Source organism: Rhipicephalus sanguineus, chromosome 3, assembly GCF_013339695.2.
Source record: "Rhipicephalus sanguineus isolate Rsan-2018 chromosome 3, BIME_Rsan_1.4, whole genome shotgun sequence".
NCBI classification, from domain to species: Eukaryota; Metazoa; Arthropoda; class Arachnida; order Ixodida; family Ixodidae; genus Rhipicephalus; species Rhipicephalus sanguineus.
The window spans coordinates 211996908-212010743 of record NC_051178.1 but is presented as its reverse complement, the minus strand read 5'-3'; the positions used below and the strand labels follow the sequence as shown (position 1 = coordinate 212010743).

The 13836-nt window shown below is 49.1% G+C and overlaps 1 protein-coding gene across 1 annotated transcript; it reads left to right on the top strand.

Moving 5' to 3' along the window:
* The first annotated feature begins 5784 nt into the window (after positions 1–5784).
* On the top strand, positions 5785–12359 carry LOC119386293 (uncharacterized). Its single transcript, XM_037653619.2, has 3 exons — positions 5785–5794; positions 8076–8307; positions 12188–12359. The coding sequence occupies exons 1-3, from the start codon at positions 5785–5787 to the stop codon at positions 12357–12359; spliced, it is 414 nt and encodes a 137-aa protein (XP_037509547.1).
* The last annotated feature ends 1477 nt before the right edge of the window (positions 12360–13836 follow it).

The window sequence follows — 13836 nt, the reverse complement described above, 5'->3', positions numbered from 1 at the left end:
ATCGAGTCAGTAGCAGCTATATGACAGTTGTTGATTGTGTAAGTAGCCGGCGTGTGGTTTCGGCGATGATGGAAATAAATTAGTAATGTGTTTTTCGCATTAAGGGACATCAACCAGGTGGTACACCACTGCTGAATGCGTGAGAGGTCATGCTGTAGAGAGGAGACGTCGGTGGGGTTATTTATAGGGCGGTAGAGGACACAATCATCAGCAAAAAGACGGATGTTAGAAACAACGGAAAGCGGAATATCGTTAATGTATATTAGGAATAAAAGAGGCCCTAGGACGCTGCCCTAGGGCACGCTGGACAAGACATGGGAGAGGTCGGAGGAGCGATCATTAACATGCACGAATTGTTTACGGTTTGCTAGGAATGCTTTAATCCAGTTAAAAACATGCCGATGAAGGTTTAGACGCGAGGTTTTTAGAAGGAGACGGGAGTGGGGTACCTTATCGAAGGCTTTCTCAAAATCTAAGAACAGTGTGTCAATTGGGATGTTACGGTCCATATGAAGGTGAATGTCGTGCAGGAATAATGTTAGTTGGGTCTCGCATGAGTGATCTTTACGAAAGCCATGTTGGTTTGGGTGAAAGAAGTTTACGGATGATAAAAATGTAGCAACATGAGAAAACATGACGTGTTCCATGATTTTTGAACAAACACTAGTGAGCGAGATTAGTCGCTAATTACCTGCTAATGAGCGGTCACCTTTCTTGAAGACCGGAATGACCTTCCTAACTGTCCAGTCTAATGGGACTTCACCTGTGTCGAGTGACTACTGAAAAATGATTGACAATATGGAACTGCATACATATTTAGTATTTTTCAGAATTTTGGCGTTTATGCCATCTATACCGCATGACGAAGAGTTCTTTAACTGGTTAATAACTTTTACAATTCCCTCTGAATTGAATTCAATCTTTGGCATTGGCGGAAAAGCAAAATGCGGAAAATCAGGAAGTTCGTTGTTAGGTTCGTTAGTAAAGACGCAACAAAATGCAGAGTTGACGGATGGAACGTCGCAATCGGCAACGGGGGATCCAGAAGTGTCACAAAGAGAGACTGTGGTTTTGTCGTCCGGTTTCATAATTTCCCAAAAGCGGCGTGGGTATGCACATGTACTACCATGTACATACATTGTCACTGGTATTACCATTAACATGTATTACCAGTGACAGTTTGTATTAGATGCTGCAGATCACTTCTTGAATGCTTCCCTCTGTTAAGAACGAATAAGAAATGTGTTTTTTTCGTAAAAATATTATGTTGGCATGCCCGCAAAATATTTCCAGGAATAACTGTCTTCAATCTTTTCAGTATTTTTTGTGTGTGTGTAACAGGTACGGCAATCTCGTAAACTTCGGAACTGCATCAGTTTTGAACTGAAGAAGCGCCTGATAACAAAACAAAAATGAAGTTACAAAATAACCAGGACGAGATCAAATATTTTAATGCAGATTGTTTACGCAAAATGTTCATCTTTTTGCACAAATTATGCGGCCAGGGAAAAGCAAGAATGGGAATGTACACCTCGAATACGGGCAAAACAGTCACAGGAAACAGTGCGCAGTATGCTTAAGCAAAACTTCACAAATGTACATTTAAATATGCAATCAGTAAACGGAACTAAGCAATGATCCCTATACATAATGCCCAACTGATATGTCCTTGGGCCAAGCTGCTGTCTCGGACGCACCATGTGGACAGAACTATAAAGGAAGAGCGCAGAAATAACGAAACTATTTCAAAACTGTTTTAAAAGTGCGAACCACTATTGTGCACTCAATATAAAAGGAAGGTTGCCGCTTCTAATTCAGAAAGCAATGAAGAACAAAAACGACAAATGAAAGTAACAAACAATGCTGCTGGTACGGCTTCCCAATAGCTGAGTTTGTTTGGTAACGCCGCGTATGCCGACCTCTCAGTGAACAAGGTCAAGCTGTCGATTCGCTGTTAACGTCCACCTGATGCCCGTATTCGTATGTTTATATTAGGTCACAGTGTTAACTGCTAAAAGGTACAAAATCCTCACGGCTTTAAAAGGTGGTGAACAATAATATTGCGTCAGAATTACGGGCTCATTGACCTGAGCTCCGGAACAGCAGTGTCTTTTCCTTTCGTTGGCGCTGATTTTTGTCCTGCTCGGTATCGAAGGGCAACGTTGACCCGGCGAGGAAGCTTAGCGAAACGGTCAATGACTTCCGACACGCTGATGTCGACATTCCTGTGGGCGTACAGAAGTGCCCGGCCAACCATGCGTTCCTCAGACATCGTGGAGCGCAAGTAGTTCTTAAGTAACCTCATGCTTGAAAACGTTCTCTGCGCTGGCAGTGGTCACTGGAAGGGTGACTAGAATCCGGAGTAGCTTGTACACATTCGGATAGAACCTGCTGTCGCAATGAGAGAGGGCATCGGTTCCTGTACTGGGGCGATGGCTTGCTGTTGTTCGCCCACTTTGTCCACCATATAGTCGCAGTTCTCCAAAACCAGCCCTCGTTTCGACGTCATGCGGAAAAACTGTCAGATTTTCTTCTCCTTTCTCCCGATCATCTTGCATTGGTGGTATTGCGGATGATACAATTAATGAAAAGTCCTTTAGAAGTTCCCTGTGCTTTTCGAACCGTTGGTTTAACTGGGCTAGTACGTGGTTCATGAACGGAATGAACAGGGCTCTGCGAAAATAGTCTTCCGCGCTTTCGAATGCATTGCTCCCAAGGTTTTGCTTCCGGACACCGGCTCGACGGCTGGTGATCTCCATATTCAGTTTTTCTGCCAATGCCTGCACTTTTGCAAAAATTTTGAGAAAGAAGCATTCGTGTTCTTGCGGTCACTTTCAATTGTCTGCTGTACCACTTCTATGTCGTCAATGGCAGCGCTCATGTCGATACTCCTCGTCTGCAGCTTCTTTGACAGTGGCAAAGTCAGTGCTAACACGTGCTCCGTCACATGCAGGCTTACAAGGAACGCTGGTGAAAAGAGTGCCAACATTAGACTGTTCACCTGCACTAGACTTTCGCCATTTCCGTTAAACTTAATCTCCTCTAGTGCTGCGATCAACGGCTCAAAGAGGCTCACAAATGAAAGCACTGCATCGTGCTTCTCGGCCCAGCGCGTTTCGCATAGTCCCAAAAGGCGCCGCCTTGTAGACTCAAGACTGCTCAAACTTATCATTTTTCGCAAAACGTGTGAGCGGCTAGAAGATTTACGGAAAAAGACTGACGTCGCCTTCAGAGTCCCAAAACAGTTTCGAATGTCTGTGTTGGAGCATGCCGCACACACAACTAGATTAAGGGAGTGACACGCGCAGTGAGTACATAGAGTGCGGCTGGATATTTCTTACGAACAGCAGCTTGAACACCATTCGTTTTGCCGGCCATCGAACTTGCACCATCGTAGTCTTGACCACGCAGATGCTGCATGTTAATTCCCATTTCTATAAGGAGCCTTATGATGGTGTCGGCGAGGGCCCGGCCATTTGGTCGTGAATTGGCACAAAGCATAAGAACAGTTCTTCGATTCCGTTCGCATCCTTATTAAGGTACCTTGCACAAACAGTAAGCTGCTCGATACCAGCAACACTCGTCGTTTCATCAGCAAGTGCGGAAAAGCAGCCTGCGGCGTTTACTTTTGCGACTAGGCTTTCCTTTATGATTGCAGCAGAGATTTCTATAATGTGGTTTTGTACATCTGGACTAAAATATGAGGCCTTATTTGGGCAACTTACCAAATGCTTTTTTATATCTGTGTCGCCACAATCCGCGCGCATGCGAAGCAGCGCTCTGATGTTGCCTGTATTTGTAGAGGAGGCTGTGCTTGAATCCATGGGACCACTGTCTCCATGTCCACGGAGAGCCACACCTTGCAGCCCGCAAAAGAGAACTGTCTCACCAATAGGCTGTAACTTCCTTCGGGTCTCTCTTATTTGAATTTGCCTGTCATTGTCCAGTTGATCAACAACACTGGGCACACATCCTGAGAAGGTTTGAAGAAAACTATCGGCTACCAGATGAGCGTCAGTGTGATATTTAGTGAATTCACGTGCACCGAAGACTTCGAGGGCGTGCTTCCACTTTTGAAATGGCCTTTGAAATGGCCTTAGAAATGGCCTTTTGAGGGCCTTAGTGCGCGCATGTTGGCCCTTGCCAATCTCACTTCTGCTAAAAAGGACACACACTCGGCAAAATAACGCACCCTCTTGAAGCGCTGAGTAGCTAAGCCATCGGTATCTGTCCAGCCAAGCCACGTAAACCTTCGTTTCTGCTTAAAATCGTTCATAGACTTAAACATATAGCATGGCGGAGGAATCCAAAGAGAAGCTAGCAATTGATGCTTTGTGTCATCATCCACCTTTGAGCCATCTGTGTACAGCCCGATATCAAACTTGCTTCTGCTAACATTTTGAGGGTCAGAAAAAGATAAATAATCAAATAAATGATAATCAGGCTGAAGCCCAACAAATCCCACCACCCGGGTGACGCCGCTGGTTGTTCGTGTATGAGAGCACGAAAAATTTCGGGGGGGGGGGGCTCTTCAGCCCCCCCCCCCCCCCCCTGGCTACGCCCCTGGTCCCTTGGTACTGCTTATGACCATTGGTCATAAGCAGTACCAAGGGACCAGGGGCGTGAATACTGCTTATGACCATTGGTCATAAGCAGTATTCACGGTAAAGACCGGCTATATATAGTCGATAGACGTATCTGACGATGATATCGGCCGAGTCGCCGATTCATCTATGGCTGGAATGGGGCGTTCCGGTGTTGTTGCTGCGTATCTCGAATTACACGGACTGTTTATTTGGGCTCGTGTTCAACTGGCAAGGTAGCTAAATTGCCATCTACGTCGCCTCAAGATGCCGCCCAGCAAACGCCTTCTCCCGCCACATATGTCCCGGTGCCCCTCGTATCCGCGATCCACCTATCTTCACTGGCGCCGATGACGACGCAGATTCACGCTGATTCAAGCAAGTCCTAGCAGGCGAACTGAACATATGCGTGAGCACCAAACTTCTTAGCTTAATTCCGTCGACTGTACATGCAAAGATAAAGCGTGTAAAGGTGTTTGCTACTCATAAGCACCAGGGCCAACCGCCTGAGCATGGGGTTTAACGTCCCAAAACCACGATACGATTATGAGAGACGCCGTAGGGCATGGCTCCGGAAATTTCGACCACCTAAATCTAAGTACACGGGCCTCAAACGTTTTCGCCTCCATCGGAAATGCAGCCGCCGCAGCCGGGATTCGATCCCGCGACATTCGGGCCAGCAGTCGAGCGCCATAACCACTAGACCACCGTGGCGGGGCCAGCATGGCACAGACTGCTGTACAGCTCGGACGGCAAAAAGAGGGAGAGCTATGGAGATGTGTACTGAAGAGAAATTTGGCGCCCAAAATACGGTGACGGCAGGTTTTTGCCGTCACCGTCATGTTACGTGTGAAGGCCGAGCGACAGCATCGCCGCGCGCATCGTGTGTTCTAGAGATGAAACGAGGCCCTCTCCGCCGCGCGAAGAGCGTGCGATTCGCCTCGTGCGCCAGCGCACCAGCGGCGCAGCGAACGGCGCTCCGGACTCGGCTTTTGTCGTCTGCTATCCTCTGGCTAGAACAGCAGCATTTTCGTTATAGTTCGCTCGCGTCGCACGGCGCTCCTGGACTACTAGCTGTATTTTCTTCTAGTGATAGTTCTATAGATGGCTGCCAACATTACAGGGGGAGGTCAAGAAACCTTTGCATTTAACGTATCTTCTGTACGTATGCCCACAGCCGCGATCGCTGTCAGGCCGGATCATGCCCCCGAGTTAGTAGCGTAACTCACTGGGTTGGGTAGCGTTTAAATATTTTACGTGAAAGCGCGAACATCTCGCCAAGCGAGTTAACGAGAGTCTGCGCTGCTTTGGAAGCGAAGGGCGAGCAATTTTACGGCTTATTCGCAGAGGTTAGCGTTGTGTAAAGAGACTTGAACGAAAATTCACACTTCACTCTCAGTTGTAGACACAAAACATTTAACGACAAAATAAAATTGATAGGTTCACCGACCAGATCGTTATTGCGTACAAATTTACACGTATACAATCGGCGTCGAATGAAATGTCAGCAATGGTGCGCGTGGTACAGTTCGCACCGTTGTGATACGCTCATGCGGTTGGCCGGTCGTGAGTCACATTAATGCTTTCGATCGCGCAGTGCTGCCTTATCGGCTGTGCGCGCCTGTCAGTGGTGATGACATTACGGCGCGCACTATACAGTTTCTAATGACTGGGCAACGCGCTCCGCTGTTCGTGTTTGATTTGACACCGACGTACAGCGTGGTAAACAGTAGGAAAAATCGGCAAAAGTGGCCAGGAAGAGGAGAAAGAGCGCTCTTTCCCACGTTATTTTGGCCCCTTTGGCTGATTATTGCTATTTATTTACCACGCTGCAACAAGATTGAATATATTAAGACTAAAGCCTTAGATTCCTCATCAAACGCAGAAATCGACCGTCGGGGGCGTCAACGAGAGTGGTATTATGACGTCATCACATGACATCGTCGCTGTGCCCCCGTGATCGGCCCTCCTATCACTGGGGCAGTGCAAAAGCAGGTAAGGTGTACAAAGCTTGTGATGCCTCCGATCCTGGAGGCAGTGCAAAACCATTAGGTCCAGAAAGCTTTCGGAGGGGGGCGAAGGAGGAACAATACATCGACTGATGAAAAAGAAGAAGATGGTCGATCATAATGGGCCCTGTGAGCTTTTTTTTTTTAGTACAATGATCGCATCACGCCCTATCAGGAGTCGATCGTTGAGAGTGATTTAGACCATTTAATTGCAAATACTTCTTATTACGACTTTCCGATGCGAAAGCTTTATCTGCGTTAGTACGAATATACCGATTCCGTTCAGCAAACTTTTAGACGACCATGAACGAGTCAGAAAACGTCGGTTTATTAACGTAGGGGTTGAAATATGTTGCATAAAAGAACTCCGAACAACCTGTCAATATTTCACATCACCGTCGTGCATCCCCCTTTGAATCGTGCTCTCGACTTTTTCATTTCTTTATTTTAATATTGAGTACTTCGCGCTTACACAGGCAGCTGTTGAAAACTTATATCTAATCAAAGGTTACTGCCTGTAGCGATCACTTAATTTATTTAAATGACATCACACGTCCTTTGTCATGCGCTTAAAACTCCGAACAACGGAACTGAACCGACGGGAAAAGGCTTGGCAACCGAACACGCGCAGCACGCGGTGTACGTATATTGCGCTTTAACGCAGACACGGAAGCCGAAGCCCGAACGCTGGAATCGGTGATCCAAAACGGGCCGTAAAGTCATTTTGAGTGCGACACTGGCCATGTAACAGCCAGGAAAAGAAATCCTCGCCATACATGCAGATGTACACACTGATGGCTAGCAGACGACACCAGGAGCAATCGACACTGAACGTGCTACTGACGGCAACTGGATTTCGCAAGGCATTCCGCTTCACCATTCAGTACAAATTCTTTTATGTACTTGCCCACTAATGTTGCCCACCAAAGGGGGGGGGGGTTAGTTCAGTGCTTCAACCCCCCCCCCCCCCAATAGAAGTTTCTGGCAAGGTCCATGCAGCGCGCACATATGCATGAGCTGCTGCATATATTGATCACACGGGCATTGTATAAGGAAGGCTGTGGCCGTATGTCAGGCAACGGAAAAGAACAATAGCTTGTTTCGAATATTCTGAGCTGTCTCCCTGCTGTGTTGCAGTAATAAAAAAAAAGAGGCCAGACTGACAACCCGCGAAAACCGAAAATTACGTCTTTTTTTCGAAGAGCCACGGAGCATGAAGTGTGCACGCTTTCACTTATATGAGTGAATGCAACACACTTATAGAGTCAGTAAGGAAAATCCGACCTCAAACCATCCGTCAGCAGAACCCTTGAATGTACGCGTTGGACTTTTGGTGAGGAGGACACTGGGGCCGGGGGAAGGTTAGGCAGGGTGCAAAGGTGCTACCCCCCGCCCCCGGGCCCCGTCTCTATGGTTGATCTACTTTCCTGGCACTTGGAAACGACAGGAAGGCCACACTGAAATCCATTTCTGCACCATGTAGGTGTTACATCCATACAAGAACAGGATGGGGACGGCTTCTATGTTCGCTTGTCCGGCGACCTGGAGCCGGAGCCGACGGCGCAAACTTCCGGCCGCCCAACCGACGCCGCTGGGAGGCTCACCGTCAGGACAGCGCCGCCAAAGCCTCCGCGCTTCCGAACTGTGAACCCCATGCAGACGGCCTTTCCGTCCAACTGGAGTACGGCACGCGGCCGGCCAGACTACGCACTCAGGTAGGCTGTGTGCGCGAGGTATATTTGATAGGTTGGCAAAAAATGTGGAGCTCACTCAGACTCACTCATAAAATATATTTTGCCCTTAGAGCTCACTCGGATTCAGACTCGCTGAAAGTTTTCTCAGCCGGACTCACTCGGACTCAAACTCACAAAATTATTACTCACTCGGACTCGCTCAGACTCACGGCTCTGTCTGAGTCGGAGTGAGTCGACTCATGAGTCTGTCAGCGTATAATTGGTTTTATCGACTATGGTGTCAATGCTCTTTCGCACCAATAACTCGCATAATTGGCGCTCTACTTGGCGCCTTTTGATTTCGTACCTTCAACTACGAGTTATCAGTAGTTGCAATCCAGTAAGGACATTTTTATTGAACGAGATGACTCAGACAAAATATTTTTAACAAGAACTTCCTGTGAAAGAGTTTTCGGGGGCAGTTCATGGCACCCCCCACCTCTGCAACTCGCGCCTCTGATCAGCAAATATTGAGCTGGCCTATGAACTTAGGTCTTTGAAGTATGTGTGAGTCGACGGGACTATAAACGTCAGCCGACATAAGGCTGATAGTAATGCTGAAGTGGTGTAGACAGAACGATAGGTCGGCAAAAAGGTGAGGAGCTCACTCAGACTCACTCAAGAAATATATTTTGTGCTTAGAGCTCACTCGGACTCAAGACTCACCAAAGCTTTCCTCAACTGGACTCACTCAAACTCAGACTCACTAAAAATTTTTTCAACCGGACTCACTCGGACTCAAGCTCACCAAAATATTACTCACCCGGACTCACTCAGACTCAGATTCACGGCTCGATCTGAGTCTGAATGAGTCGACTCATGAGTGAGTTTGCCGACCTATGGATCATGACACTGCTTTGAACTGGTATAGTAAACATCACCATACTCATATAGTACCAGTCGTCTAGGACACGGATTAAGCGATTAACCAATCCCTCTTTCAGCTGTCTCACGGGAACGTTTCCGAGGAGCCCACCCCTTCTATTTGCGGGCGCATCTTCTTTACGTGTGAAATAATTCAACGTTATCTCGTCTATACGTACTGGACCACTGAGCATGCGAAAATAATGATGCTTGCAAACTGGCCTCGCACCCGAGTTAATTACAAAACGAGCGGCACAGTATCTCAAGTATAAATGTGCTGAAGCGCTGAGCTTCTTAAGGCCCTTATGTTTCAAGGTCGTGTGAGGTCCAAAAAAGAAGTGAGCGCGCCAGCTGTGCGTTCATTTTCTTTGCAGCGTTCGTCTGAGTAAAAACGTAATAAAAACTCACAGTTTCGTCTCAAGAGTGAAACAGTGAATGCGCTAGCAACAAATTGGAGTGTTATACGAAGTGAGGCTAGCAGCTAACTCTTTTAGGATCGGATCTGGACTAACTCTACAAAACGCTGCTGTAAGGGAATACGGCCACTCGAGGGAAAGAAGCGGTTTTCGTGCTGTCTGTCGTCTCAACGCGAAGTAAGCGATGAGAGCACAGGACGTGCAAGGGTAGGAGCAGTCTACTGATGTCTGTCAAAACAGAGCGCGCGACCGCACCCTTTTGAACAAAGTTCGCGGTCGCTCCCCGAGCGACGCAACCGCTCCGCCGGCACTCCTTCATGCTCGTTCGCCGACGAAAGATGGTAGCGGGGCGTTTGCTGTCTGCTTGAGGAGCCATGGACGACAGCCCTAGCACGCGAGACGATGCGCCCTTCACGCGACGGAGATGGCCGGCTCGTTTCATGTTTCTGCCGCGTTCGTCGTCAGCGTTCGCGCGCTTTTACTTGCACGTAGAACATACGTTGTGCAGGGAGATGTTATCGATTTGGACTTTATACAAAACATCACTTCGGCCAGTACAGCACGTATATGTGTGCGCCAGTCAAAAGTTTAGTGTTCTGTATCGCTTTTCATTTTTTCTCAAGATATTGATCGGTTCCTTCTGCTAGTTTTAACGAAAGAGGACCTTTCGTAAAGTCCTTGAATATGATTTCCCCGCACACAAATCCGTCACCAGTTATTCGTGCGCGCACGCGAAATCGCAATGTGTACTCGTAGCGTGTGCTCCCGCCACGCTGAACTCAAGCGTCGCTTGCCTTCCGCCAGAGCCATCGTCCGATGCTAGGTGAATCGCGCCAGTTTTCTCCATGCGCGCAGATATGTCTTCCCCACGCTGTTGCCGCAGATGACTCGAGCATATCGCGCTAGAGCTGTGCACGGGCCGTATTTCCGAGCCCGAGCCCGGCCCGGGCCCGCTGACTTTGTCGAAGGCCCGCCCGAGCCCGACGGCAAAGGGACTGCGAGCCCGCCCGGCCCGGCCCGACGTACGAAAACACAATCCCGGGCCCAGCCCGGCCCGGCCCGGCTCGGCTTTTTGAAGGTTCGCTTCGAAAACGAAACATCGTTTTCCGGTAATTTGGCATTTTACTGAACATATCAAATATGATCAAGCGACACACGACGAACAGTCTCTATTAGACAGATTACAAATTACAAGTAGGCGGCCTCGTGCCAGCAACAATGGAGTTCGCACGCCAAAGCCGTCACGTGTATGGGGTATGCCCATGCAAGCGTCAGCTTGCACGAAGGGGATCTACGTCGGGTCGCCGTCGCGTGCATCTTCACTCATATCTAACGCGAACAGTCGTGTAGCGCCGTCACTAGCTCAGGTGGTGTTACTTCTCTGTTTGTCGGAGTGCAACAGAGCCAGTGCTTCACCTGCTCCCCTTTTGTTTAAAGCAGCGAATGGAAAGGAAAAGCGGTAAAGGGCGTTCGCGGAAATGGCGCTGCATGCGTGCTTGCTAGAAAACAATTCCCGCTCATTCTCTATATTTCGGGCTTGAGTCGGGCTTTGCGCCGAGCCCGGTCCGATAAAGCTCCAAGTAGCCCGAGCCCGGCCCGGGCCCGAGGTGAAAATACGTCGGCCCGCCCGAGCCCGGCCCGCGGGCCGGGTCGGGCTCGGGCTTTCGGGCTACCCGGAGCCCGTGCACACCTCTATATCGCGCACTGACACTCAAGCAACGGACCTCGGTCGGAGAGAAATTGGCCGCAAGGAAGCGCGTCAAGGTTACCGGCACGCTTTGTAAAGCCGCATGGACACAAGCAGAACGGCGCCCAGCACCGCGTGCTGATCCGTGATGGTAGCATAGAGAATGGCCGCCACGGCCGCCCGCCTTGCAGCCAACGAAGGCGAGCAGCTAGGAGTGACCCGTTTCTCAGCGAGGCCGACCTCGTCGCGATTTTCCCCGACTCTCCTGTAAAGGTTCCGGCACTCGTTTGTCGTCATGCCGTGTCCCGATTTAGTCTTTACCCTCTAGTTAGTTAATCATAGCGAGTTCTTTTTTGTTTTGTTTTTATCATTCTACTGAAAAAAAAAAGAACCTTATTCGCTTCTATGACTTTGCGTTTAACGCTCTTTGTGTGAGAATACTGTTTGTGCTCTGAATCAACACTTTTCATGAACACTAGCCTGTCCATCTACTTTCTCCCATGTTCCTTAGTCGAACTTAATTTTACTGTGCTCAATTCAAAGATTATCGCTTTGCCCAACCTCATTTCTGGTCTTTTCCGCAAGCGCCCAATGGCAGGCGTTCCACAGTCTTCTAGTTGGCACCCAGTCCCGAAGTCTCGATCGCACCTCCCCGACGAAAGGCACATTACTGCGTTGTAGGTCCGGGAGCCGACTTATATACACAACGCGGTAACATCGTGAAAACATTTCTTTCCTTGAGGGGTGTCGTGTACCGCCTTAAATCTGCGAATGAACAACCTAAGTGAAATGACCCAAGATTACTTTTCCCGCCGGCACGTCCACTGTTCCCTCAAAAGTTTCGTGGGAACAGCACGAGTTTAATGTAGAATACATTCTCTCCGAGCGATTGCAGGGCGAAGAGGAGCAGCATGGTCGATGGCTCAGCGACGCAGCCGCCGCTCGCCGTGCAGAATCGGCGGCTTCTGAAGCCGTCGGCGACGAGACCGCCCACGCCGTTCGTCGAGTCCGTTGCGGCGGCTGAACACCTGGCGCCTGGTCGACGGTGCTGCCAGTTGCGAGTGTAACATGTGAAAAACCTCCGGACAAACCGAAGTCGCTGAATCTGTGTTTTTTTTTCTTTTTTGTCGCTGCAGTGCGCAGTCACATCGAGTCTGTCAACGTGGCTTTTTTGGGCTAGTTGGTTAAATGCAACAAAAGGTGCCAGCAGACACGGACGAGGAACACACAGCGCTCGTGCCGTTGTGTCTTCCGCGCCTGTTAGCGATCATGGCACCCTTTGAGTCTCCGTGCAGATTCGAAAGCGCGAATTCTGTCCCCGCATGGGTCTGCAATTTTCACAGCTCCCGCTGAGTACGCTGTCACTCATGTTTGACGTGGAAGAGTCAGTTTATACCTCAACAGCACGGAGTTGCGTTCCCCGAGCAGAAACGTCACTTGTGACGCTATTGTCGACCCTGGCAATAGCGATGCTGGCAAAATAGTGAGAGTGACACGGGCTAACCTGTGAAACTGGCAAACTAGCGACGCTTATGCAACTCCAGGCAACGTCTTGCCTTTCATGCAGGTTGTACTGCGGTGGCATGACGTCATACGGGGCGATCCTACTCACGTCACGTGACTAGGAGCTGTTGAGGTGCAAGTAGACCCTTTGTCGTAATGCGTCGCTGAAGCGACGGGCATCATGTCAGCGCATAAGTGGGCGATACTGATTGCACAGAAGTCATCGAGCGGCCCTCGTAGTATTCAGAAACGAGGAGTCTCGGCCCTGTAGAAGACGATCCGCGTTTAAGCGGAGGAAACCGGATAAGTTTGTTCGCTGTGCAGACTGTGCTGTAAACGTCGGCACTGTGTTACCCATTGAGTCATCTTCTTCCTTGTTTCCCTCGCATACAAGATTTTCATGCAAATTCTATGTTATCGTGACCAATATGAGCGGGAACACGCGAGCGCGTGACTGATAGTCTCAAACCCTAGTTCGACCGATACTGGGGTGGCGCTGTGAAAAAAATCACTGTTTGACCGCAAGGGCGAAGCAATGAATGTGATAGCAACAAATTGTAATATTATGCGAAGTAAGGCTGGCGCTAACTCTTCTGGATCCGATATCGCGTAACTCTACAAAACGCTGGTGTAAGAGAGTACGGCGGCTCCAGAGAGCGATGCTCTTCTCGCACAGTCTCTTCGCGTTGAGAGCGCAGCACGTAGAAGGGTATATACCTTTTCGCAGGAGCAGCCTCGAACCAGTGAGCTGCAGGGGTAGAGGCTTAGAATAACAGAGAGCTGAGCTAGTTGGTAATTATTCATTCTAAAAAGACAGGGCGTGCAAACAAGGACACAAGAAAGAAGTCAGGACACCACAAACGCCGACTAACAACTGAAGAGACGCACAACGGCTGAAAAGAAGGAAGGCACGAAAACTTATCTGCGCATGCCCATGCAACAGGCGAACCTATCAATCCGGCACGCGTGGCGGTCTACGTGGAAGATAACTGTTAAGGCATTTGATTTCATCTTTATGTAAGTTAATCGACGGTGGCTCAC

Bases quoted from the DNA above. Each gene is read 5' to 3' on its own strand.
- LOC119386293 (XM_037653619.2), top strand. The intron at 8,308-12,187 runs GTAGGCTGTGTG...GAGCGATTGCAG, and splicing joins CGGCCAGACTACGCACTCAG to GGCGAAGAGGAGCAGCATGG.